General features: G+C 42.2%; 2 protein-coding genes across 4 annotated transcripts; one reads left to right on the plus strand and one right to left on the minus strand.

Moving 5' to 3' along the window:
• The first annotated feature begins 256 nt into the window (after window positions 1-256).
• LOC144938165 (thioredoxin domain-containing protein 6-like) lies at window positions 257-18,809 on the plus strand. 3 transcript variants are annotated; one of them, XM_078865922.1, is made up of 19 exons: window positions 257-326; window positions 1,903-1,944; window positions 2,270-2,327; window positions 2,970-3,073; window positions 3,357-3,428; window positions 3,604-3,720; window positions 5,232-5,328; window positions 6,107-6,189; window positions 6,614-6,706; window positions 7,420-7,574; window positions 8,436-8,695; window positions 9,351-9,495; window positions 9,675-9,782; window positions 11,530-11,681; window positions 12,140-12,284; window positions 12,866-13,104; window positions 14,423-14,833; window positions 16,199-16,281; window positions 18,727-18,809. In XM_078865922.1, exons 2-18 carry the CDS (start codon window positions 1,912-1,914, stop codon window positions 16,261-16,263), a joined length of 2,337 nt encoding a protein of 778 aa, XP_078722048.1. In that variant the 5' UTR covers window positions 257-326; window positions 1,903-1,911; the 3' UTR covers window positions 16,264-16,281; window positions 18,727-18,809. The 3 variants fall into 3 exon arrangements, with proteins under 3 accessions (XP_078722048.1, XP_078722050.1, XP_078722049.1); XM_078865924.1 differs by having other exon boundaries at window positions 14,423-14,659; XM_078865923.1 differs by lacking the exon at window positions 18,727-18,809 and adding an exon at window positions 16,372-16,520.
• PSMC5 (proteasome 26S subunit, ATPase 5) lies at window positions 16,901-26,560 on the minus strand. The gene is made up of 12 exons (XM_078865925.1): window positions 26,288-26,560; window positions 24,318-24,389; window positions 24,128-24,197; window positions 23,399-23,496; window positions 23,189-23,245; window positions 22,765-22,995; window positions 22,449-22,575; window positions 20,855-21,045; window positions 20,293-20,391; window positions 19,464-19,574; window positions 18,762-18,848; window positions 16,901-17,700 (listed from the first exon to the last, which is right to left on the minus strand). Exons 1-12 carry the CDS (start codon window positions 26,333-26,335, stop codon window positions 17,647-17,649), a joined length of 1,245 nt encoding a protein of 414 aa, XP_078722051.1. The 5' UTR covers window positions 26,336-26,560; the 3' UTR covers window positions 16,901-17,646.
• Between the last annotated feature and the right edge of the window lie 1,141 nt (window positions 26,561-27,701).

Below are 27,701 nucleotides of genomic sequence, written 5' to 3' on the forward strand. Positions count from 1 at the left end.
TTGCGACTCGCGAAATATTACATTTTAAAGGAACGAAACGACAGACGACACGGCAATGCGTTGATAAATCGGTGAGCGGAACCATTGCGCTGACCGCGTTTCCCCCACGATGGGGGATCATTTTACGGGCAGCGCACAGCGTGGACCAATCGAATTCGTTGATGCGATGTCACGTGACGCGGTTGCCAAGCGACAGCGACGCCGAGTCAAAGTTTTTTTTTAATTTCGCAGCGAGAATATTTTTCTCTCGTAACAACAACAGCAGCAACAATTATTGTTACTTACACTCATAACAAACAGATCTAACGTCAGCAATCGAATAGGAAGTAAGTTAACGTCGTGCTGCCGTTGCCGTGATGAATATAGTTTGTGTTGCACGCTTGTTTAATGTCCAACGTTGTTGTCGTTTCACCGCTCGCGAAGTTAATAAACTATTGGCACATTTCGAATACATTTAAAACATTTACAATTGTAGTTCGCCGTTGCTACTGGGCTGTGCTCAACTTTGTGCACATCTAGAGTTAAATAAAGTATTCTTGGTTCTGTCGGTAAAGTCACGTAGAAGGGAAATAGTAAAATAATTAAAATTAAACAATAAAATTCTCACGACGTTTCCATTGCAACACAAGCAATCATCATCAGGTGTGAAAACCACAGCAAGAAATCTTCTTGGTTCTTTCGGTAAAGTCACGTAGAAGGGAAATAATAAAATAATAAAAATAACACATAAACGTTTTTTATGATGTTTTTATTTTTATAAAAATAACACATAAACGTATTTTATGATGTTTTATTTTTATTCTTTTATTATTTCCCTTCTACGTGATTTTACCGAAAGAACCGAGAAGATGAATCCCTGCAGTCACGAAAGCTTTAAATCGAAATTTAAATAAAGTAGTTTCACCCCTTACGGTTTTCAGGTCCATACGGCGTACAGCCGTTTCGATACGGGCAAAAAAATAGAATTGTGTTAATTTGTGTTTCTCCCTTGTGATGGGACTTTGTAGAATGAACGTTGAAATGTATAAGGGAATGGGGTGATCAATGAGGTCTGAATTGGTCTGTAATAAGATAGGGCACTGATAAGTGGTTGACAGGTATGAGTTTTTGTTAAACTCATAATTTGTTTAAATATTCAATTGTATTCAAAATGTCTTCACGTATCCCAGCCGCCATGTGTCTAAACGAGCCCGTATTTCATCACCTGGTTACTTAAATAATAACGTTACTACTTGTAGTTACTTAGCCAGGCTGTACGTTTGAAGTTACATTCATGAGAAAGTAATACTGGTCGGAACCCACTGGTTCCACCAGCCCACAGGGGATTATTGTGTCCGTCCGTTCGTCGTGCAGGGAGGGGCTGGGTGGGGAGGTTGGGGCTGGGTGGGGAGGGGAGGGTGGGGCTGGGTGGGGAGGGTGGGGAGGAGCTGGATGGGGCTGGGTGGGGGGTGGGAGGGGTGGGGCTGGGTGGGGAGGGGCTGGTCACCCCGTGGTGCCCTTATAAAACTCAATGTTTAACCTACTCACGCCGGCTTGTGCCCGCCCTCACAGTCGGACATATTTGCGGAATACACCACGCCGCCGTTGACCCTGGCCATTGACCGAGCAACCCAACGTTCCTACCAGCTCCCTCCGCAGGAGTGTGATATTGTAATGTACTTTAAAGATGCGGTCGAGCGTGTCTTTCTGGCGCCCTTCGTAAGTTGCAATGCGTCCGTGTAGCGGTGTCAGCTCGGGACGTTCTGTATCTGCAAGAGCTGCTTGTGTTTTGGGGGTTGTCTCTTGAACACAAATTTTTTTTCAATGGTTGTGCATAATTGCTGTTGTATAACTTGTATATAAAACGTGACCTCCGTAAACCACACTTACGCGCGTGTACGATACGTTTGTATTTTACAACAGCAACTTGGAATGGCAGCCAAAAAGAAGGAAATACAACTGCAGGTAAAAATAAAACATTTTGGCAATTTATTTGATTAGTTTTGTTGGACCTCAATTTATTTTTAAAAGCCAGTACACAATTTGTATTCTTGTATAATTTCATAAAGTATTTGGATGTTCTGTATGTTAACAGTACAGGATTTATCTTATGAAACAATAAACATTTTCACCCGTATGTTCAGTTGACCACATATAAACATTGTATCTAAATTCGCTAATTCTACTTTAAGAGCAGATTTTCAAGAAGCTAACCCTCGCAGAAACTGAGGTCTATCCGCGAAACGAATCAGTAAATATAAACTCAATGTGTGATTTCGGACTTTCTCAGGTGCTCATCTCCAACCAGGAGCAGTGGGATGAGTTGATGGCATTGAGAGGATTAATAGGTGACAACTCCATGACCTTTCTGCAATCTCATGATTCACACATGCAAACAGGACAATGTCTTTTCATATACATTGTATACTATGTCATGAGTTCATTTACAAACATTTCAAAGTAGGTCAAGTCCGTACTCCATTTGTCATCAGGTGAACAGTTCTATTAAATACAGTAAGTCCTCGCTTAACACGGTAGATGTGTTCCTGAATAGGGCCGCATTAAGCGAAAACAATATCCCCATTTATAACGTAAGGAGAAAGTTTGGCAGGACACAGTGTACACATAGAGTAAGATGCCGGGATAAATAACTGAGGTATCATTCCACATACTGTATCGTACCGCTCAGCCACGCTTCTCAAAAAAGTACCTTGTCGACCATTCAAAAACCGCGTTATAATGGGCGCATTATACACGGACGCGTTCTATGTTGTGCGAAAAGTTATAGCGAAAACGCGTTGTGTGAACATGCGTTAAGCGAGGACTTACCATACTATATAATAATTCTGGTATAATCTAAACCAACCTGCACTATATGTATAATGTTCTACGAAAAAAGATGTGTTGTTTTGCACATTGCAGTCCTTTTGAGGTTAAGTCACTTGTTCATCTCTTCTGACTATGCAGTGCTGTTCTGTTTGCCACTGCAGTGACAGACGTGTATCCAGCATGGTGTGGACCCTGCAAAGCTGTGATGAGTCTGTTCCGGAAAATAAAAAATGAGCTGGGAGATGACTTACTGCACTTCGCAGCGGTATGCGGTTGTGTGTGTCCCTGAAATGAAGCTGTTTTAGAAAACATCTCCGAAATATATTTGGAGAATATCGTGTACTTTATAGAATTATTTCCAGCAGTATCAGTTTGTCATACTGTGTATACAACTGAAACACCACTTTGTGTATTGTATCTTTTGTTCATTAAAAGTGCTTTACTCAAATAAGAAAAAGACACGTTTGTGGACATGATACAGCACTGTTGATATTACAGTACGGTTTCACTCCTATCATGTTATGATTTAAGTGGCATCCGATTTACAGGCAGAAGCTGACGGTGTGGAGGCATTAGAGAAGTACATGGGGAAATGTGAGCCAACCTTCCTCTTTTATGCGGTAAGTTATTTTATGGATTGAGTCTAATTTGTGTTTAATAGTTTAAAAGTATTACATTTCCAGTATATATAAACATTGTACAACCATATATTCCAAAGCACATTTGAATTTGGATGCTTCGAATTTTCAGCTCAGAGGTACATTTTCACACCCATTTGACCCATGTGTCACGTAGGGCGGGGAGCTCGTGGATGTAGTGCGTGGCGCCAACGCTCCCGTTCTACAGCGGAAAATCCTGGCACAGCTGCAGGCTGAAAAGCGAGTTCTGGATGAAGGAGGCGAGCGTCTGGTGGTGAGCAGCAGCTGAGATGTTCCCGTTATACTGGTAGGAACGAAGTGAACCAGCCTACAATAGATTATATCGTCCGTCCGTCCGATGTCCGATTAGGTGTAGCAACATCGCCCCCTACTGCAAACACTGGGCAGGACCCTACAAAAACCTTTAGACTCAGTGAGGCTTTCCTGGCTAAACAAGTGTAACATTCCCTTATAATTCCCTGAGATAGTTTTTTAATTCCCTGAGATAGTTTTTAATTAAAACATTTAAATTAAAAATTAACTCATTCCCTGAGATAGTTTTTAATTAAAACATTTAAATTAAAAATTAACTCACAGCGGCCTAAAGCCTACAGCTAGGCCTAAAGCCTAGAACTAGGCCTCAAACTCTCCCTTCGTATCGTATTTGTTCGTTCCTACCAGCCCACCCTGCAGGGACCTGTTACTTAATGGAGTAGCGTTGTGGGTTTGTGTCCAGGTAGAATGTGTTCCCACTTGACAATTTGGCTAAAGTTCGATAAACTTTCTCAATAACTAATTTTTATATGAAAGTAGGACTGATAATTACCAAACGAGCCCTCGAGAGGTAATGGATTGTTCTTATTTGCTCAGGTTTAGGGACGCTTCCATAGAGATACCATGGCCCAGTTGCAGTTGCATTCCAGGACAGAATCAGTAATGTGCACTCAAGAGAACAGAGCTTGAGTAATACAAATTAGATGAATAATCAAAACTTAAATAAATAAAATGTCGATTTAAAGCTTTCGTGACTGCAGGGATTCATCTTCTTGGTTCTTTCGGTAAAGTCACGTAGAATGGAAACAATAAAAATAATAAAATAAAACATAATAAAATAATTCTCACGACGTTTTGGCCACAACGCAAGCAGCCTTCATCAGGTGAAGACCAGGTCTGTCGGGGAGACAGCTGTCTTATTTCCATTCTACGTGACTTTTCCGAAAGAACCAAGAAGATAAATAAAATGTGTTAGGAGTGTACAATGAAAATCAAAAGGATAGCTGCTGTTATCATTGACAGTCTTAGAAACATATATCAGAATAATCTTTGAGGTGATGCCTTCTTGAGAGCAGAGTACAGCCATATTGACTGACAGTTGGAAACTACACTACAGTTGGACATGAAGTGAATATCCTATTTCCATCCTTATAATTACTGTCAGATCACAGATCAAGTTCAATTATTTGGTATAGCTCTGTGAGCCATTCGGCTCTTGAATCGGGTGCAACCGCAACAAACAAAAAACTAAAACATGAACAAAAAACATCTTAAAGTGAATATGTGACTAAGTGCAAACAGAAAATCCAAGAAAAGACAGCAAAATATTGCAGAAAAAAACACCGTACACCAACGCTGTGCAAAAATCCCAGTGGGATGCAAGTCAAACAACAACAACCACAAGACAACTTAGATTAAGGCCATCAGTCTAACTCTAAATAAATATTAATCAATTGCGCATGTACGGTTTAAGTGAGAGTTGTATCAATTAATGGGCAATTGGGGTTGCAGGTGCAAGACACTGCCCTGCAGAGCATGGATGACAATGACTGCGATATGAAGACCCCTGGAGGGCAGCAAGATCAAGAAGAGGAAGAAGGGGAAGATGGTGAGGGCGCATTTATTACACAAGAAGTGCAAAACACTCTTTTGAAAATTAATTGGCCAAGATACATTGCAGAACTCTAATGAAAAATATGACTACTCTTTTTGTTTTACAAGGTAAGGCCTACTGAGATACATAGCTCTTTTTCAGAAACGACCTGGCCACAAATGATAGCTCAACGAAGTGGCCCCCATCATGTGGAAATGTATTGCAGCCATATACTTTAAATGCATGTTTCTAAATGTGGAGGGAAAATGATCGCTCAATGAGGTCGTTTATCATGTGTAAATTTGTAGCAGACAAATACTCTAAACGCATGTTTCTAAATGTGGAGGGAATAACTGGAGGACCCGGAGAAAAATCCACACGACCACGAGGAGAACATGCAAACTCCAAATATCCAGCCGCCAGGGTCGGTATTGAACCGACGATCTCCTGTATACCAGGCGAGGTTGTTAACATCTCGCCACCGTGAGGCTTCCCAGTTAAATAAATGTGCATTTATTTTACAATTAATCCAAATCCAGTTGAACAAATTGCAGTTAATGTACATGGTACATTTTTCCAGGCAATCATCTTTCTATTTTTTGTTAGAAACAAATTATTTCACTGGCAATTCTCATTGATTTTAGACCCAAGATATGTTTGCTTAGCATTATTTTTAATTCTTCAATTAAAATTGATTTATATGAGATTGGATCGAAGCAGAAGGCTACGTGTGGATGTGGTCACATTGTTCCAGGGCACTGAGTATGTTGTTGATGCTCATTCCTGTTTGCAGCTCTCACGAGCCACCCATACACTGTGGCCCTGATCAAGCCAGACGTGGTCGCTAAGGGGAAAGTGGAGGAAATCATCATGAAGGTAACAATGCATGTGCCAATCTTCACTCTTAAATCAGCCAATGTGAGCCTCTGAGACACTCTAAATTTTCACGTTGAATTCATGTTCATTGTCTCCCCCATCGATATAGATGCTGTGTGGGTTCCTTTTGCCCCCTTAATAATTGCTCAATCTCAGAACCACTTACAAATACAGATGACATGCACACCTAGCCCTACTACCAAATTAACAATTGATGGGGAAATGTGGTGTTACTTAATTCACACCATCAGGGATAACTCCTGATTTCTGTGAAAATACAAACAACTAATGTTTAATTTATTTAACGTGTTGTGGACAGTAACCTGGAATAATTGACTGGGTTTTTCCAAAGAGCCTGTCTTCATGATTTCTGTGTTTCCGATGTTGGCTCTGATGATGCTTTATATGGCAATGTCTGGGATAGGTGCAAGAAGCTGGGTTTGAGATTGTGGCTCATGAAGAGAGGACACTGTTGCCTGAGGAAGCACGTGACTTCTACCAGCATCGCTCAGGAGAGGTATCCCATGCACACACCCTTGGACACACAATTTACACGTAATTGCATTGTAAAGAAGGTCGGGACATTGTTGGGGATGTTCATACTATTTCAGAGAACTGAGGTTGGCTATGCTCATAATCTGGATTTGAATCCAGACAGTTACCCTCAATTAAAACAGGTTATCGTGCTAACCATGTAGAAACTGTCAAGTTCTTCTTTCAAAATTGAACAATGAATACTTCTAAACAAATTAAACAGGTTATCATGCCTTGTGATTTCATTATTTCAGTATGGTCACCAATAACATGCACAACCAATAAATACATGTGTGGAGTTTTCACTTAATTATGCATATTCCAGCTCTGAGGACAAAAAAATTAGGTACAATAAATGTACTTAGACAGTCACTCTTTACAGGATATATTAAAGGTTTGCCCATAGTGTTTAAAAAAAAAACTTGAATTCATGTGACTTAAGAAGTCCTTAAGTAACGTAATATTCTGCAGCTGTATTCTGGCACAGGGCGGTGAACTTGTCACTGTGAGAACTGAATAAAAAACGTGTTATGGCAACACCATGATTAGAATATAAATTGGGAGAAAACAATTTTTAAACTGCATGTTTCTTTGCACAATCTGCACGTTTGTTTTACCACATGTCTGCTGTGAATGAAGGAGTGGTATTGCCCAAAGTGTTTGCTTAACATATGTTTGACTGTGTTGTGTTGACAGCCAAACTTTGCAGAACTGGTGCAATTCATGTCCAGTGGCCCGTGCCACGTGTTGATGCTGTCTCGGCCCGACGGGGCCACTGACGTCATTCCCGCATGGAGAGAGCTCATCGGCCCCACGGACCTGGAGGTGGCAAAGGCTGAGAAACCAGATTGGTGGGGAACACACATTCATCACAGACTAGGGAGTCCAGCCCTTAAAGGCTTGGTCACAGTCAAGCAGCATTCACTCTTCACTTGGAAACTGTCTAACACCTCTTACATGCACATTTTGATTGCTCTGCTTGTAATGATGCACTGTGTCTCAAGATACTCTTGCCTGTTGAATGAAGCACTTACAAATATAATGGTAAAACTTAATCTCAAAGGCACTTCGAAATATACTGTACTTTTGCAAGCACAATCCAATGTTTCTTTAAGAGCGTACGTTTACTTTAAGTGAGAATTTGGTTGTGTAAGCTCTAAAAATATTTCATAATAATTGTCAGAGATATCTGGTTAGTATGCTTATAATATATATCGGTACAGTAGGTTAACCTTGCCCAGAGCATGATCATGTCGTAAAATGCCAAATATTTTTCCCAGAAAAGCCTCAGCAAGTCTCAAGACTCTTTGTCACTAGGGTTTTGTCTCTGATTTTTCACCAATTAAATTGAATGGTGTTTTGAATGTGGGAAGAAACTAGATTATCCAGTGAAGCTCATGTATACGTTTTCATTATTATTTCTTAAAATGTTTCACTTGGAAAATCCCTTGAGATACATCTCATTTACCAGGGTGTTAAGGCTGTACATATGGGGGGATAACACGAAAAGTTTTGTACCGAAAGGTTCACAACCCACGTTTGTTTCCAGCTACCTCTTGACTACCTCAGCTGAGTCGGTTTTTAAGTTTCACAAGTCTGCAAGATCTGCCAATCCTTGCCTTCATATGTCACTACCCATGCAAATGACAAAATTTAAATCAGTAAAGAGAAACCAAATGGAAGATGCTGCTTATTGTTTTTTGCTGACCCAGCTTGCGGGCGCAGTACGGCACGGACACCACACTCAACGCGTTGCACGGCAGCAGCAGCCAGGAGCAGGCGAGCCGCGAGCTGGCCTTCTTCTTCCCAAACCTCCGAGGCTCTTTGGGCGAGCGGGCAGAGCCTGAAGATGGGCGGCGCTCATGGGGAGACAGGGCAGCCTCAGGAACACCACGTGGTGACAGCCGCCAGGGTAGCAGGGTGGAGAGGACTCTCGCACTCATCCGCCCAGACCTGCTTAAGGAGAAGAAAGGTAACTGCGACTTATTCATTCATTGAGAAGCAGGGAATTGAGAAAGACAGGCAAAGGTAGAGGTTTAAAATTTGAAACTTCATTGTGAATAATCTGTGGGGATTTTTTTATTAGAAGAGGACTATTGTCATTGGGACTACAGGTGACCCTTGACATTAATAGAAATATGGTAGTGGTTTGTTTAGATTTGAGGTATGCGCAGCCTTGATTTAAAAAAAATACTTTATTTGGGTGTGACTGCATGTGTTCACACACGTGGTAATTGTTTGGTTTAGGTGATTTACATACAATATTAAAATTGTGCATCGCATTGGTGGTTACCAGATAACTCTGCATGCTGGTACACTAATGTTAAATGTAAAAGAGAAAAGACATTGCTTTTTTTTAGGTTGGATGAACTAATCAATTGTAAAAAAACAATGCTCCACAAGAGGGAATTTGAAAGGTAATGCCTTAAATATTGCAGCTGAATGCAAAATCTAAAGTACATTAATTGTATGTTTCTGCATATCCTGTCCTTCCAATCAATGATGCTCTTAATTTTAATCTCAGAAGTTTTACACATCCCTATCAAAGGATAGCAACCAGGCAGCAAATCGGTTCAAACAAAGCGAGCCCAGCAGCAACAGCACTCCTGTTTTTAATACCATTGCAGACGCAGTGTTGGGAGCGATCAAAGAGGCTGGTTTCCACATCGCAATGCAGAAGGAGGTGATACTGACTGAGGAGCAGGCGCGAGAGTTTTACCGAGAGCACGAGGGGCAGGACTACTTCAGCACACTCGTCAAACACATGACCAGGTGACCTAACCCTCTTTACTCTACTGGGAATCAACTCACCACAACTTTAATGATTAAAGCAATGCACTGTCGTTAAAACGTGGTACCTTGGTCCAGTAAGATTAATTGTGTCGTTTTACCTCTGTACAAAACTTCCTGGCTGCATGCCAAACCTTTGACTGCATTTGTCTTTGTGTCAGCGGGCCGGTGCTAGCTTTGGCCCTCGCAAGGAAGGATGCTGTACAGGGCTGGAGGGACACGTTGGGGCCCAAGGACTTGCAGGTGGCCAAGGAAGCAGCTCCCCAGAGGTCGGTGTCCAACACATTCTTGCGGAGGGAGCTGGTAGGAACGTTGGGTTGCTCGGTCAATGGCCAGGGTTAACGGCGGCGTGGTGTATTCCGCAAATATGCCCGACTATTAGGGCGGGCACAAGCCGGCGTGAGTAGGTTAAACGTTGAGTTTTATAAGGGCACCACGGGGTGACCAGCCCCTCCCCACCCAGCCCCATCCCTCCCACCCCCCACCCAGCCCCACCCTCCCCACCCAGCCCCTTCCCACCCTTCCCACCCAGCACCTCCTCCCCCTCCCCACCGGCCCCTCCCCACCCTCCCCTCCCCACCCAGCCCCACCCTCCCCTCCCCACCCAGCCCCTCCCTCCCCACCCAGCCCCTCCCTGCACGACGGACGGACACAATAATCCCCTGTGGGCTGGTGTAACCAGGAGGTTCCTACCAGTATAATATGGATCACTGCTAAATTACTCAGGATATGCCTAAGAACAGATCACTCGCGATGCACCTTAACTCATCCGATCTCGGTAATTTAGCAGGAATAAGCCTAGATAGCTCTTGGATGGGTGATCACCATGCATAACTCGGGTGTTATAGGCTACTTCGGGGCAATATTGGCAGTCGAGGGCAGTGCAGCAAAATCCATTGTTTTATTGCGCAATGCTCCTTCACCAACTTTGCACTGATCACTGTCGTTAAATATGGTCAATTAACTCACGTTGCATACGCAGCATGGGAAGGTCTTCATGGAGCAGTAAATTGATATGTCCTCAATACAAAAATCAGCCTAGATACAAAATATTAGATGATCTGAAATTTTTTAGTAATATTTTTTTTTTTAAATGTGACAACAGCATGTTAATGTATTATTATTAAAATTATAATAACAAAGTCAAACAATCTACAAATATCACAATTTAATGGTTACAAAAATAAGATTTAATGTCATACAATAACCATTTTAAAAACTTATTTTTTCTGGCTGCCATGTGGGCAGGCAGGTACGCATTGGTGACGTCACTGTGTACAAATCTGCATAAAGACGTCACCCAAATCCCACGGCATTGAGCCGGGTTCGTGTGCTGACATCATGCCTACCCCCCACCACCAACCCTCCATCCCGGCAGTATATCCTGCAAGTGTGCGGGCAGTGATATGTTTTTAAATCTTTTATATTAAGTTCGCTTGCTTGCTTAGGACCGTGCAAATCTTTCGGTCGTTTTTTAACCCACTTCCCGTGATCCAATCGAGCTGACATTTTCCACACAGACTCGTTGTGCGTGACAATTAATGTTCTTGAAATTTTTTTCCCAAAATTTTACACTTTTTAGGACAAAAATATTATATTTAATTACCAATTGCTTAATGGTGCAATGCAATCACCTGACCCATAGGTGGCAGCCATCTCAAGCCAGAGGCCACCACGCATATAAAGGATTTATAGTGAAAAACTTTGTTTTTACTGGTTATACTTATTTTATACTTTTATCTGAATGTCCCACAAAATTTGAATTGGTCTTAAAAAACAGAAAATCGGAAATTTAAATCTGAAACTCATCCCTGGCATTATACCTCACTGCCTATTTAGACTTACTGTGTTAAAACAGCAATAGCAGTGGTGTAATAATTGTTGGGTAGAATAACCACTGAGAGCAAACTACGCATCTTTGTTGCAGTACACGGAGCAGTGAGTGAATTCTGCTATTGTAGTCCCATTGCAATAGTGGACCCCATCATGGTACCTGTTTATGTACCTGCATTGCAGCCTCCGTGCACAGTTCGTCTCGGACGCCGCTCCCATCAACCAGCTACATGGCAGTGCGTCGCCCACCGAGGCGAAAAAGGAGCTGGATTTCTTCTTCCCCAAACAGCAAACGCTGGCTGTCATCAAGCCGGATGTGTTGCCACAGCATAAGGGTAATTAATGTGAATAACAAGATGCAACCATGACATTAACGTGCTTTGGAAATTGTGCGCTTGGATTTAATTAGGCTTGTGATGGTCAAAGTTCTGAATTTAAAAGACCCTTGGAAGGTCAAAGTGTAAAATTATGAGACTTCAGGAAGGTGAACACTTTTTTAAAGCTACATCTAGACTGGCTATACACTATCATTTGTTTTGCTTCACGACATCACAGTGATAATACGGTAACCATTCACAATTCAATGAATGCACAGGATATAGCGTGGTTTTTTTATTACTTTATTCTACATTTTTACGCACACTCATCTCATGCACTGAGTAAATGTGTTATATTTACTGTGTTAACATATTAGCGTGCACAACATACATTCATGTCATATGTGCACGCGATACATGGATATCCATCTGCGGAACCTCCGTCAGTGACCATGCGCTCGACTGATTTTTCACAGAGGAGATCATGAGCACGATACGCGACGCTGGCTTCACTGTGTCCATGATGCGCGAGGTGGAGCTGTCGCAAGAGTTGGCCTCCGAGTTTTACCACGAGCACCGAGACAAGGCTTTCTTCCCCCAGCTCGTCGATCTCATGTCACGGTAGGGAGGCCTTTTGTCGATTGAACTGCAGGTGATACATGAGATTTTATGTTTTCACACAAAGACGTGCTTTTTGTCAGTTAAATCTAGAAATTAAAGGAAGTTGCAACCCCAAATAAAATCGCTCCCATGTTGTATATGCATACATAGGCTGTGTATTACAGCATGTCTAACAAGAATTTGTGGCTTCATTCATGAATTATATATATTTTTTTAATGTTAGTCAGGTACTCTTTAGTGATTGCACTGCTGAGTCACTCCCATTGTACTCACCACAGAGAACTGTAACGACACGACTGCACTTTATGATAGTTGGCACCAAACTGTGCCACACGCCCTCCCACATGGCCTTGTGGGAGCCTTGGTACCGAGAAAGTTTATTTTAGTTTTTCTTCTGGTTCCGTTCCAATGACATACACATATCTCATTGGAGTGGAATCGGAAGAAAAAATTACGATATGGACGTACGTCATCAGAACGAGAAAGGGTTAATTTCCTTCCCATAAAAAAGCTAGTGCGACAGATCAGCAGGTTTTGATCAGTAAAAATGTATACATCTTACATGTATGGCTTCTAAATAGGGGGCCTTCCCTGATGCTGGTGCTCAACCGTGAGGATGCCGTGGAGGAATGGAGGCGACTCATGGGGCCAACCGACCCGGACGTGGCACGCAAGACGGCACCCGAGTCCCTGCGCGCACGCTTTGCTCGCAGCGTGCTAGAGAACGCACTGCATGGTGCCTCCAACCTGCACCATGCCCAAGAGAACATCCACTTACTGTTCGGTGACATCAGCTTCTCTCCGGATGGCACTGTGCTAGGTAAGGATATAATGATTTATTGATTAATCGATTGACATTGATCTATACACTTGTAGTGACATCGCGGATGTCACTGAGTAATGCCGGCTCTAGCGAGGCACGGCGAGCGCTGGGATAGCGCTCAGTGGCACCACGCGTGGCGTGCAATGCCGACTCCTACAGGAGGGAGTGTGAGAGTGTCAGCCATGGGATGAGGTTACCCTAGGCCATGACACTCTGGTTGACCCTGGAAGGCACGTGACCAGTAAGATCTACACAGGGGCCCCAGGTGGGGGCTGGGGGATGGTCACATGTCAGGGTGAGATCCTCCGGGAAGGGTCGAGAAACAGCAAGAGGTTTCTCGAAGGTGGTCGTGGCCAAGGGCGGGGCCAGCCACGACCCGGGAGCATATAAACCGGAGTCCCCACAGGGACCAGGGTTCAGCGTTACTGTTGTCATCTGAAGATCTACCTTCTACGTCCAAGAAGAAGTCACCAACACGTGGACGAGGACCCCAGCGAGGGTCCTGTCCGTTGTAGCGACTAACAGTAACTAGCGTAGTTCGCCTGGTGGTCCACCACCATAGGTTATCTGGTAAAGGGGCAATAACCCATTTGTGTTAATGTGTTGGTATTCATAAATGTGTTGCCTCCAAGAAGTACGTCTGCGACTCAGTTGAATCCACTACACACTGAATAGAATAATGCATATAGGAATCAATTATGTTCGACTCATTTTCATCCCACAGATTTCTACATGCACAATGGAAAATAAAATATTCATGACTCATATTTTGTTATCTAGTTGTGACAATTTGTCACTTCATAGACGGGGTGCATTGTTACATAACTAATAATTGGTGCTCGTGTTGGACATATTTTATTCCAGCTGCTCAAAAATCAAGACAAAACTAATTAAAATGTATATATAGGTTTGAAATAATTTGGCAACAGAATAGTTTAATATTTAAGCCTTTTCTCAGGAGGGTCCAGGTTGGTAGGTTTGGCCATAACCTCCTTCAGCATATTTGCATCTGGGTGAAAAATAGATCACCTGGAAAAATACCATTCGTGTAAGAGAATATTCAAATTCAGCACAGATAGGTTCATAAATACATGTTGTAGTGCCTGATATCGGCATCTCATTGTTCAACGAGTAGTCATCCCAAAGCACTGTATAACCCACTAAAGCTGTCTGCCTATTTTATGGATTGCAGCCCGATGTCACAGCAGTGATGTGGCGTACATGCAGTCCCCGAGATACGATCGTCCGACTTACGAACGTCCACACTTATGAACGACCCTTCACTTAACATCCTGTCCCACATTTGCTTTTGTAGGAATGGAACCGGACCTGGATAAAGTGGAGCCGCCAGAATACAGAGACGATACAGAGGAGGACAGCACAGAGAAGCAAGATGGCGAGAGAGCCATTGAGAAGGATGCAGTAGATGGACACACACATGAGAATGCAGAGGACATAACACAAGAGGAAAATAAGGTGTATGGAGAAAAAGAAAGGGAGGAGGCTCTAAAGAACGATGGAGAAGAGAAGGAAAGGGCAATTTCAAGGGAAGGTAATGAGAGCATTCGCAGTGGAGATGATAGTGGCAGGGATGGGGCAGCAGAGTTAAAGAGAGTGGGCACAGGCAACAGAAAAGATGATAAAGATATGAATGCTGAAGAGGGCAGAGTGGGTGATGTAGATGGTGACGAAGACAAGAAGGAAGAGCAAAAGCAACCGCACACAGGTTTATAAAACACTTAACACCTTTGCCTTTTACAAAGTTATAAAACTCCTTGATGTTATGAGTAAAATTTAGCACTTAACCATCTGCTGCTAAACAAAGGTTATGTGTTATAGTTAATAAATTGGCTGTACTATAATAAATGCGTTTAGTAACCTATAGAAACTGGTCTTGTCACAGTATGGTATAGTAGCCACAATATGCTAGATTTAAAGCAATTTTACTCATCTCTTGTATTCCACCAATTTTTCTGGAAAGACCGATTCCTGAACGTGGAGGTATTAACTTGTGTGAACATGCCAAGTGTTAAAGTAATCCTTGTCACCAGACATCTGAGATGGACTGGACCATTGACAAAAGCAATACTGTGGAGGTTCTCATAGGAAACGCCAATGAGGGCAGTGTCTTCAGATTAAATGATTTGCTTACCCGTTGTCGGCATATCCGCCTTGACTGCTTAGTCATCTAAAAGCTAGAGCTATTACAGGTAGGAACAACAGTACCTCACTGCCCACCAGGGATTATTTGTCTGTCGTGCATAGCCACGCCCTCGATTTGTATTTCATAGAGCGCTGCGGGCTGGGCTCAGCACCAAGTGACGCGCCGCCCCACGCAGCTTGCACCCCGTGACACGGATCGCACGAATGCGCTGTCCAACCAAGTTCCTACCTGCCCACTCCGAAGGAACCTGTTTGAGCAAATGGGAGGAAATAGCTTGTGATCACTTGCAGTGAAGTTCAATATAAGATGTGCCATATTAACCAAAAAACAGAAGCATGGATGTCACCGAGAAAATGTATATAAATTCAACTCAAAAGAAATGTTTATAGTCTGGTCTTGAAAGCAGATTGTTACAGCTGACCAGACTGCAGTTGGCAGATTGCTGGAGACCACTGGGGCTCTAAATGCAAAGCTGTTTTGTGGTCCCAAGCCAAATGGATTTCACAGATTGCAAGTGCCAACATAGTACTGTAGATCCCTCAAATACAAATGTTTGTCCAGCAATGCCAAACAAAAAATCCTGCCTCATTTCTGTAAAAATGAATGCTCTAAATGGTGCAACAATATTTCTCATATTTAACAGGACTTTGGACACTTTCTCCATAAATGGAACATTAATGAGTCCAGTTTGTGATAGTGGTGAGACATCTCAGACCATCCAACATAGTCAACGACTGCCCAATGAGATAATTCAACGGCGATCTGAAACAAATCCACTTGGCTCTTCCTGTAACAGTCGAATGATATCAAATCTCGACATCAATTTGTAGATAGAATGGGGTCTACTGAAATAATACAGGACGAGGGCTGCTTGTGTTCAATGTTTCATGCATGCTGAAATCGACTCTCCTGGTGTTGTCATTGCAGAGTCCTCAGCAGAGCCACCCACAGGCAATGCAGAGCCAGAAACGGCATCCCAGGGTGGACCATAGAAAGGCTTCAAAGCACAGGTAAAGTATACAATTCAGAAAAAATATATTACACAAATGTTAATTCTCAAATAAAAAAATGTCTGTCTGTATTGTTTTTTTTTCTTCCAGAAAACAAATGGGTGACATGGCTTGAAAATGATGTCATTTTAACCGCGTGTTTTTTGTGCTCAATCCTGGATGCACGTAAACAAATATGCGGTCTTTTTCACCTTGATTGTTCATGGATAATATACAAATTTCTATCCCATTTTATGAATTTATTTTGAAACCCCATCATACGATGTTAAAATGTGAATTGCATAATTTCCAACATCTGTTTCAAGTTGCTATTTATTATAGACTGGCTTGCATGTTAGAACTACTATGTATAAGTAGCACTGACTTTTAAGATGAACTGTGTCATTAAAAACTATGACTTCAGCCAAATGGATTTCACACAGCAGGTCTTAAATGTTGTTTTTAAGTTCGTTGTCCTTCCCCTACACATCTGATTAGCACGGTTGGCTACGTAGGATGTGAAAGAAGTTCAAAATACACGATACATACAGACAAGTGTGCACTTGATTTATGCAACATGCAAAACATATCTTGGCAGGTGGATAGTAAGTGATAGTAAAATCTACACACATACACCAGATGTCACCAATAACGTTTATTATTTCAGTTACCAATAGAAAACAAACCAATTTTAGACTTTAAAGCACTAATGCAATTACAATACTTTTAGCATTTCAAAAGTCAAAACCACAAACTGAACATCACTTGCCATCGAAAAGTTAACAAATTCTTGTTAAATGACACAAAGAACAAGAAAAGTTAACCAGCAAATATATCATTCATCTGAATCCTAACATTAATTAGGTATGGTCTTGCATACAAGTGATGCAATCATGAAATAGCCTAAGGCTTATAGCCATGACATTCTTAACTACAATGAAAGATGCAAGATATGCACTTTTTAGAAAGTGTGCAATGGGTGTCAAACGCATTAATCCAATAAATTCACAGAACTTTGTAAATTTGCTGAAGGCATCCCTACATCATGTTAGTCATGTTTGACCATACTTCACAAACCTGGTCAGTGCTGGTTGCTGTATGGCCCTCGATAACAGCAAAAAAATACAGTAAGTAAATAAAGCAGAGAATTTTCTCTTCAAAATGGCTCTTTGCCAAAATTTAGAAAAAGAGGAGACATCTTATCTTTTCTCCAAACGTCCTTTCAATTCTCCTGCATGTTGATTTTTTTTTAAATGTTAATCAGAGGGCATGGTCATTTGTGTTCACTGTAGTCAACCTGTGTAGAGACACCCACAGGCAGGAAACTGTTGATGGTTACAACTGGCACAAGGGGAGTCGCAGCAGTGGGTGCCCACCAACACTGGTCTACTTCCAGAGCTTCTTGATGGACATGTTCTTTTCGCTGTCCTTCTGCATGACCTGTGATACAAAACATTTGAGAGTTAATGCAGTGCTGGCAGCAACTGTAAACTTACTCATGACTAAGGCAAGCCTTTGGAGCTTTCTGCACACTAGTGAAATTTGACTTCTTTACCAACAAAAAGGCATCAACATTAGAAAATGTTCATACAGTGTAATATATAAAATGGTTATGCACTCATTCATAAAAAAATAGCGGTATGGACAAGAACTAAAAAGCTCGTGAACTTAAAAGTAAATGACTTAAACAGGTAAGAGATTTTGACTTAAAACTTTCGTGACTGCAGGAATTCATTATTTGGTTCTTTCGGTAAAGTCATGTAGATAGAAGAATAAAAATGTAAATAATAAATAAAAATATAAAAAAATACTAATGCAGACTGGCCTGGTTCTTAATCGGAGTGTACTGGCAGTCTATAATGCAGACTTATTTTTGGTTCTTTCAGTAATAAAAATAAAATGAAAATAAAAACCACGTTTCGATCGCAACACAAGCAGTCGTCATCAGGAAAAAAAATACGATCAGCATAAAAACTTAGCTACAGTCTACATTATAGACTGCCAGTACACTCACTCTGATTAAGAACCAGGCTACAGTCTACATTAGTGTTTTTTTTGTGTTTTAGATTTTTTCACTTTATTTTAATATTTTTTCTTCTATCTACGTGACTTTACCGAAAGAACCAAAGACTAGGTAAGAGATTTATGGATCTTTTTCAGAAGTGATCTGGCCACAAATGATAGCTCAACAAAGTGGCTTGTGGAAATTTATAACAGTCAAATACGTTACACAAATGTTTCTAAATGTGGTGATAAAAACCGGAGGACCCTGTGAATAATCCACCCGACCATGGAGAACATGCAAACTCCAAATATACAGACATCAGGGTCGGGATCGAACCTACAGCCTCCTGTACACCTGGAAAGGTAATGAACATCTCCGTGGTGGCGAGAAACACGTGGTAGGTAGGTGCTCGGAAAGGCTAGACAGACCAACTGCTTTATAATTCGAATGTGAATGTGAAGGCAGGATTCCACAGCAGCAAGACATCAAGCTTTACCTTGGCGACGGCCATCTCAAAGTCTTCCTGCGTGACGTGCACGCGGCGCTCCCTCAGTGCATACATCCCCGCCTCTGTACACACACCCTTCACACGAAAGCACGTAAAAAAAAACTTCCATACTAAACGTTTGAATTCCACCATTAACCGATAATTTTGCAGGGCACTGCCACAGTGCTCTCGGCTGTAATTTGGATTATAGATTAAGAACATTATATAGAGTACAAAGCAATGTGGATTTAAACAGAAGCTATATATCCGACAGTATCTGAAAACACAACCAAGGTAGGGAATATGGATATTGGATGTACATGGGAAAAACGATTTATTGGAAGCTACAAGGCAAAGGGAGGTAATATATGGTGATTGATTGCACTTCCTCGGGAAAAGGATTGGCATTGTCAATGACTATGGAGAGGAAATTCTAGGCAATGGGTATAACCTTTGAAAAGAAACAACCTCCCATTGCATACAAGTTGACTTGTGATTTCAACAGGCTTTATAACTGCTGGAGTTAAGATCAAGTGCAAAGCAGTAGGACATTAAGTGATGAAAAGGTGGGCAAATCCATGGAGAATCTTGGAGACAGTCAAGATATCTGTAGTTGAACCAGGATTGTATAAGGAGCCAGTGGAAGGATCTGAAAGATTGTGGTGACGTCGTCTCGTTAATGGGAGCATGTATATGCAAGTGGATACTTACTTTGACCTCGGCACCAGAAGCTCCGGGCATGAGCTCTGCGATTTTGCGCAGGTTGATGCCACGTGTCAGGTTCATCTTGCGGGAGTGAATCTTGAGGATGTCAAGACGGGCCTGGTGGAGTCAACGGACAAAGACCATTCACACATTAGTGGCATCCCACACCTCAGAGCTAATGTCTTTGAGGATTTTTTTACAGTAAAACTTCTCAAAGCCAGAATGACAAAAACACTTCACAAACATAAAATAAAAACATTACAGCTGGAACACTGCTGTTGCATTAATAAAGCTGTCTGTGGAAGAGCATGGAATTCTGCTGTCATTATGCACAAGGTATCCACGGGAATGGGTTTACCAATCGTATCAATCAGTCTACCACATGGTTTGGGAGTGGTGTTTTTCATGCTGTAAGTTAAACGTAGACTTAATTAAAAATGTCTTTATCACGGCCATTAAATCTCAGCTTCATATTAAACTGTAGTAATTATGAAGTGTTATTAAATTGTAAATATTTAGACAATAGTAAAGTTGTGCGACTTAAATACAAGTGTTTAATTAAACAATGTAAACTTAGTGTTAATTTACTATACGAAATTATTTGCAGTATGTCAGGAAACTCATCACCAGACAGGCTCGCCTTCAAATTATACAGATTTTACTATTTTGTATTCACGTGGCATAATACATTAAAGCAAGCATAGTGAACAAAGTACTAACACTCTCACGCACTGTCTAAACCAGATTAAAATATACATAATTAAACAGTTTTCGGTTAAAATACTTTTTTCCCCATTTAATTTTAAATGCCTTTTCTTTTACATTGTTCCTTTACCTCCTCGTTGGGTGGAGGGAACTCAATCTTGCGATCAATGCGTCCAGGCCGCAGCAGGGCTGGGTCAAGGATGTCGATCCGGTTCGTCGCCATGATCACCTTGGAGAAAAAGATAAACGCTTTTTTGGAAGACATTCCCCACTTCATTTTTTTCCCTGCACAATCGACTACTGTTTCTAGATTATTGGCAGGCACTTCATGAAGTTCACTTGCTTAAGTCATTAAAAATGCAATGCCTTTTAAAACTCTGGGATTAGCAGTGGCGATGCAAGTTGATTAGCTGCTGGTCAAGTCAAAGGGTTTTTTTTTTCCTCTTAAAATCGCCCTAAATTAAAATGTGCTGCTCCATGAACACGTTCATGGCTGAATGTCGATATGCCTTTATTCGAATGCTTTTCTTTGTACAAGAGTTTATTAGCAATCACTGTTTAGGATCTGCAAATTATTTTGTATGTTGGCATGATACAAACATGTCAATTGCATAAGGAAACAAATTTATTGTGAAAGCCAATTCTCAGATATATAGAATGGTCACTGCTGGAACCACTTCTAAGACTCACACCTTGATGTTCTTGGTGGCCTCGAAGCCATCCAGCTGGTTGAGCAGCTCAAGCATGGTGCGCTGCACCTCACTGTCACCCCCTGAGCCGCCCTCCAGACGGGAGGAGCCGATGGAGTCGATCTCATCCATGAAGATGATGGAGGGTGCATGCTCGCGTGCCATCACAAACAGCTCGCGTACCATTCGGGACCCTGGCCAATGTACAGGCACACGATGACGGTTGTGGGAAGGCAGGTACATGGGAATATAGCACAACAGGCGCTTGGTGTGAAAACACAAGGGACCGCAAGAAAGAATGATGTAGAGGCAGAGAAAATGGTTATTTAACCCCCAAAAAAATCTTTACTTGTATTCACCAACATGCACATATAAATGTTTAGCTACACTAGGAAAGTGTCATGAGAGAGCACTTAAAAGACTAACAGCACACGAGACAATTATATATTTTACCTGCACACTCAATTCATATTGATTTTTTTGAAATGGCACCGAGTACCCATTTTAGGCTGAATTGACTTGGAGTGCACCCAAGTCAGTTTTTGATTCCACTTGCTAGCAGTGTTCAACACGGCCATGAATTGAAACCAGACCACCGGGATCAAAGCTTAGGATCCAAACTACTATGCAATCACTCTCCATACATGGATACAAACACCTCGACCAAGTGGTCTTGAGGTTTGTTTACATCTATCTAATAGATATAAAAGTAAAAAATTGTCTCTGTGGGTTTGTGTGTGGCTTTGTGTGTGTGTTCGCGCGCTTGCGAAGGATTTGGCTCTCCCAACGGTGGGGTTTAGGTTAAATAAAAATAGCCAGGTACCACGCCGTAAGCCCCGCCCGTGAGCAAGCATTATTCCTGTTTCACATCCGTCAAGTTTAAATTATTTAATGAGCGATTTAGTGCGATTTTTGTGTGCTGTGTCTTTATTTAGTGCACAACCATACCAACTCACGCGCCTTTGGTGGGGGGGACGGCCCATGCCAAGTCGCACGCCTTCGGTGGGAGTGAAGGGGACATTTTCTTTCACGTTAAAAATGCTATAAAAATAGACTGAACGCTGAGCTTAAATCTTCACTGTGTGATGTCCCCCCCACCCCGATGCGTGCAGTTACTACTATATACAGTCGCTAGATGCTACCACTATAGGCCGTAGATATTACTGCAGAGCGGCCGGGGAGATTGTGATGGGGGGGGGGTGGTCAGGGGTAGCAGCCCAGCCCACCAAGGTGCCACCTCGGCCAGCTGGACAATCTAGGCGAGGCCGGAGGCTCTGCACAGTACTAGGCCTCACCACGCCACTGTCAGGTAAGTACTTTGTGCTACAGTCGATAAATACTGCTATAGAGTCAGCATGTACTACTGTAGTAATAGCAGGTACCACCACAGTCGGTATATGTACTGCTGTAATCATAGCAGGTACCACCAGTCAGTATGCACTGCTGTTAGATTTTTAAGAGGATTAAAATATTTTTTTGACCCAGGCAACGCTGGGTACTTCCCACTAGTAAGTTTATATAAGTGAGATCTGTTTGCACCACAATACAGAGTGTCCCTCCCACAAGATGACCAAGCCGCAGTCATGCGTTTATCTACCTTCTCCAATGAACTTCTGCACGAGCTCAGAGCCCGACACACGGATGAAGGTGCACTCTGTGTGGTGTGCCACGGCACGCGCCAGCAGAGTCTTCCCTGTGCCTGGCGGTCCATACAGCAGCACGCCCTGCGCAAATGCACAAGCGAGTTATTTGCTGTTCAGGAGCTTGTGTTCAACAAATATGTAAATATACAATGGCTACTGTTTTCAGTGGAAAAGCAGTACTTCACGTCATACCATATTGCGGACCTTTCTTATCTGGGTATTATCAGCCATTCGTGATTAAATAAAAGACAAGACGATTGTGGGTCTCACCTTCGGCTGTGCGATGCCGAGTGCCTCAAAGAGCTCTGGGTGCTTGACAGGCAGCTCGATCACCTCCTTGATCTCCTTGATCTGCTTGTCGAGGCCGCCTATCATCTCGTAGGTTGAGTCGGGAACCTTCTCCACCATCATGAGAGATACCAGTGGGTCCACCTTGTTGGGAAGGATCTTATGAAGCGTGTAGCTGTCATTGCGCAGTGCCACGCGGCAATTTGGCGTCACCTGAACAAAAGAGAATTCCAAAGGACTTGATCATGCAGGCCTATAAGGACTGAATTAAAATGTTCTTGTCGGTGACAAATGTGCCATGCTTCGTAAATTTCGGGAGAAACAGCCTCTGAAATGTATTTTAGCCCCTTCCCAAAAATATGACAAAGACTTACAACAATGATTGATCATTATTTGTGTTACTTACATCGTTGATGTCTATGTTCTTGTCAATGTCCACGACAAACTTGCCTTCTGGATGAACCTGATGGGAGTTGTGAATACAAAAATGATATATATATATATTCGCAAACTTTTAATAACCCAAGCAAAGAGGAATAAACTTTGAAGTATTAAAAGAAAATATTCAATGTTACCATTTAAAAACCATGCCCAACTGATGACTGTGCACCATTACCTTGACAAGAACTTTCTTCTTGTCCATGGGCTTCACCACCTCCCCAACATACGAGCCCTGCTCTTGAAGCAGTTGCAATTCCTCACGCAGCATGCGCACTGGGGTAGCGGGCAGAGAGAAGAGTGGGGAGGTCACCAATAAAAGAGTTGTTGGAGAAAGGTCGTTGCATCAATACTGTGCACAATACTGACAAAGCTCAAATATAGTAAACGAGAATCCATTTCACAAATGTCATAAGATTTTGACTTAAAGCTTTCGTGACTGCAGGAATTCATATTCTTTGGGTCTTTCGGTAAAGCCACGTAGATAGAAAAAATAATCAAAATAATAACAATATCATGACGTTTCGATCGCAACAAAAGCAATTGTCTTCAGGTGTGTTGCGATCGAAACGTCATGATATTGTTACTATTTTGATAATTTTTTCTATCTACGTGGTTTTACCGAAAGACCCAAAGAATATGTCATAAGATTATTGAAAACTTCTATATAACCGTATAATGTACCTAGGTTTCGCTGTCTATAGGACACTACAGTTTACATGTATATTTTTTCAGATTCTAGAATAAGCAAGGTACCATTTGTGTAAATTGTGAATGACAGATCAACCAAACCATTCATGAACACAAGTGAACCACATAAATAGCAAACAATCACACACTACTGCTCAATGAATAAATGTAAAGCATATATATATTCAATCAACTTGATTCGATTAACTAAACGGACCTTTTGCGTTGAGCTCATTTCGCTGAGCCTGCAGTCGTCTCAAGTTCTGGCTCTTCTCATTCACAACCAACTGCAGATAAAGACGGCGCAAAATTATCAACCAAAATATGTAATTGAGTGATGGCACTTTAAAAACACACTTCACACTTGTGTGAATCTGCACAAGCAAAAAGCAAATCTCCGGCTTTACCTGCAGCTCCTCTATCTTGGTCTGGTAATACTGACGAAGGCCATCACCCCCTTTGACATCATCAGTTTCCATCTGAAATAAACATCACATCAGTAAGCGCTGGTCTCGTCCAGTTTGTATCTTGACGAATGTGCAATAGTCACGTGCGGTTTTTACATCTGTGGATGTATTTAAAACATCAACCGTCAGTATCCCTGCTCCAATGAGGCCTGTATGTGGATTCACTACTTGGGAAATAATTGTCTCTGAATGCAGCTCAGAGCTCGGTGGTGGAAATTCTACATTCCAAAACAGATGCCTTCCCTCAAATTTATACTCGTGTTGAGCTCAAAGGACTAATGGTCCAGGGTGAGCACAGATTAAACTGCACCATCACTCTAAAGCAGCCAAATCAAAGTGTCTCCCTATTCACACCAGCAACAAGGCAATATGAATCTTCGCTGGGGTTACTTGGGGAAAAAATAAAACATCACAGGGATATCAACACCATAAATGTAAACTAAGGGCACCACCTCCCTATATCGTCATTTCGCCAACTTTACAGTGGTTAAAGTTTGTCAAATTGAAATGTCTTCCTATTTTTATTGTGGGGCTTTTTTTGCTTTTATTTAAAAAAAAAGTTTAATTACATTTCAATGTTGAACATTTTTTACGTGACTTTACCGAAATAACCAAGAATATGCCTCTCACTGTTGAGCCCTCCTGGGCAAATTTCTGAGTAAATCAACTACTGTACAAAATAACAGAATCTCAATGCCCTCACGTCGAGGGCATTAAGATCCTTGCATACAATTCAATTCCTGTACAATAACAGTTCCTGCCAGAGTTGAGTTTATTTTGATTCGTGTCGCTGACGATCCCAGACGGGACCAGGGGCGCAGTTATTAGCACACTGGCTACGAATACAGCGACCCAAATTCTGATCCCTGGCCAGTGACAGCTGAACCGGTACTGGACTCCCCCCCACCCCCCACAGCCTTCAGTTTAACACGTAGGTTTCCGCTACAAATATCAATAATAAAGGTGTTTTGGGGTTTGATTGCGTAAATATAAGTGTCGTTAAACCCGCCACCACCAAACAGCCAATTAGTAAGGGTCGTCACGTAAACAAAACGTAACAATTAGTTACTACTTCAGCACACCGATGTGTTTCAGAGTAAACCCACAACATTTACGATTAGACTCCGTTTCGCTGGCGACTACAACCAGCTTCACATCACGCGTTGACCATCGCGGTGAAGTATGGGCACAACAACCCGCAAAGCCCTATAAGCCGAGAATGAGGCCTTCGGATTTACAAAGCACTCTTTTACCAAATCAAAGCAATAGACCCCACATTCTTATCCGAGTAACTTTCGTGGTTAAACTCCAGAGACGAATTGAAGTGAAGCCCCCCTCGCCCATATCACAGCTCAACCAGGCAAGATATGAGCCAGCGGTGGGTGGGTGGCAATTCCACATTGACGGGATGGGGGCCCACAGACAAACCAAATATCCGTGTAAAAAAACTAAACCACACGCGTTGTTCCGCTGAAATAGAACGTGTTAAAATGTAAAAACAAAACACGTTACAATTTCCACCGATAATTTTCTATGAATGCCACGGTTTTACAAGGCCCTCTCTTCTTCTTGGTTCTTTCGGTAAAGTCACGTAGAAGGGAAGTAGTATTATATTATTTCCCTTCTACGTGACTTTACCGAACGAACCAAGAAGATGAATCCCTGCAGTCACGAAAGCTTTAAATCGAAAAAGGCCCTCTCTCTCTCTTGCGGCCTGCGCAGTCTACAGGCCGTGACTCTGCACGTTCCGTCACCGAGAGGGCCCAAACCGCGCGAAACCCCCACCACAACAAACCGCGTGAAATAAAAAACACAGCGATTAGACGCGACAATTAACGCGCAGGCGAAACCTTAATCGCGAGTCGAAGTGTCACGGCTTGTTGCGATTTAACACAAGAAAGTGGAGTTACCCTCAACGGCTCCCCACCGGCCATCAACATCGCAGCGGCCGCCGGCATGACTGGAAGTGACGTCACTGCGAAAACTCGACTTTTATTACGTTTATTTTAATATATACACACGCGCACACAACAGAGAGTGAACTTGAAAGCCGATGTGTTCACTTGCCCACTCCCGCGCGTAAAATTAGTGGTTTATAAGCTGTAAGGTGACATTTGCGTAAGCGAGTCGCTGACGCCAGCTCCCGACGCGTCTGGCAATGGCGCGCGTTCGCCGTTTTTTATTTATATAATCGTGTGGGAATCGATTACAGAACTCGGCACGATTCCCTAGAATCGATTACTCATAGGGAATTCCATTGTATCGGAATCGATGGCAATGATGTGATTCCGAGAGTCGCTTGTACTTTGGCACGAATTCTCTATTTTAATATCATTAGACCTCCTTTGCCAGTACCAAAATATAATAATAGGTTTTTCCCCTTTTTTTATTTTGATACTGGCAAAGGAGGTCTAATGATGTAGATGCTCACCCCGAGCCCTCATTACTTTGATAGTGCATTGTCTTTGAGCTGTACGCCTTTTGGCGTCCTCTGGTCTAGCATCAATTGGGTCGAGGCTCAAAAGAAAGCCGTCCCTGGTGTGGACTAATCAGTTTCAAGGCTAATGCATTATATATTATCAGAGTGTGTTTTTTATTTGCATTTTGACTGCAAGTATTGTGGTTAATGCAAACATGAATCCTTGTAAAAAGGTTTCAGTTTTGTTGCCAGAAAAAAGTGGAAAACCTCTATTATTATAGCTGTATTTTATTTTGACTCATCATAGTTCATCCGTGTTAAAGTTTGTTTTCTTTTGGGGCGCCTGCGAAAGCCCATGTGTTAAACTCATCCAGAGCATCGTCACGAGCCATGGGGCAGACAGTCCCGTAGGTGTCTGCTGCACATTGCGTCATTTGTTTTCAACTTTCCTCCGTCTTGTCCCAATGTGCTCAAGTAGTGGCCACGTCTGTCCTGCCACCAACTTCTAATGTCGTCGTAAAGCCATTCTCTTCTAGCTCTAACTCTTTTGGCTCATTTGACTTACGGTATTTAGGGTTTCCCAAACTCCAGTTCGCTACGTCGTTTACCAATTTACTCATTCAAAAACAAACAAGCTCGTTCCGCGCTGTACACGCCCAATGATTGTTAAACGCGATAAACAATGAGCGATGTCAATCCGTATTTTACGTGCCAATGTCGCCCTCAATAATGTATAGGCATCGGTGCACATTATTGCAGAACGAGAACGTAACAGGGCCACATGGAAACCCATCACGACCCCAGAGGCTGCGTTCACAGAGCCGATTTTCAAATTAATATTGAGATCTCAGCGTGCGTGTGTGTAACGCTGGCTGCGTTTTACGTGTTTTTTTTATTCACAGTTC

This window comes from Lampetra fluviatilis, chromosome 21 (genome assembly GCF_964198595.1).
Source record: "Lampetra fluviatilis chromosome 21, kcLamFluv1.1, whole genome shotgun sequence".
NCBI lineage: Eukaryota > Metazoa > Chordata > Hyperoartia > Petromyzontiformes > Petromyzontidae > Lampetra > Lampetra fluviatilis.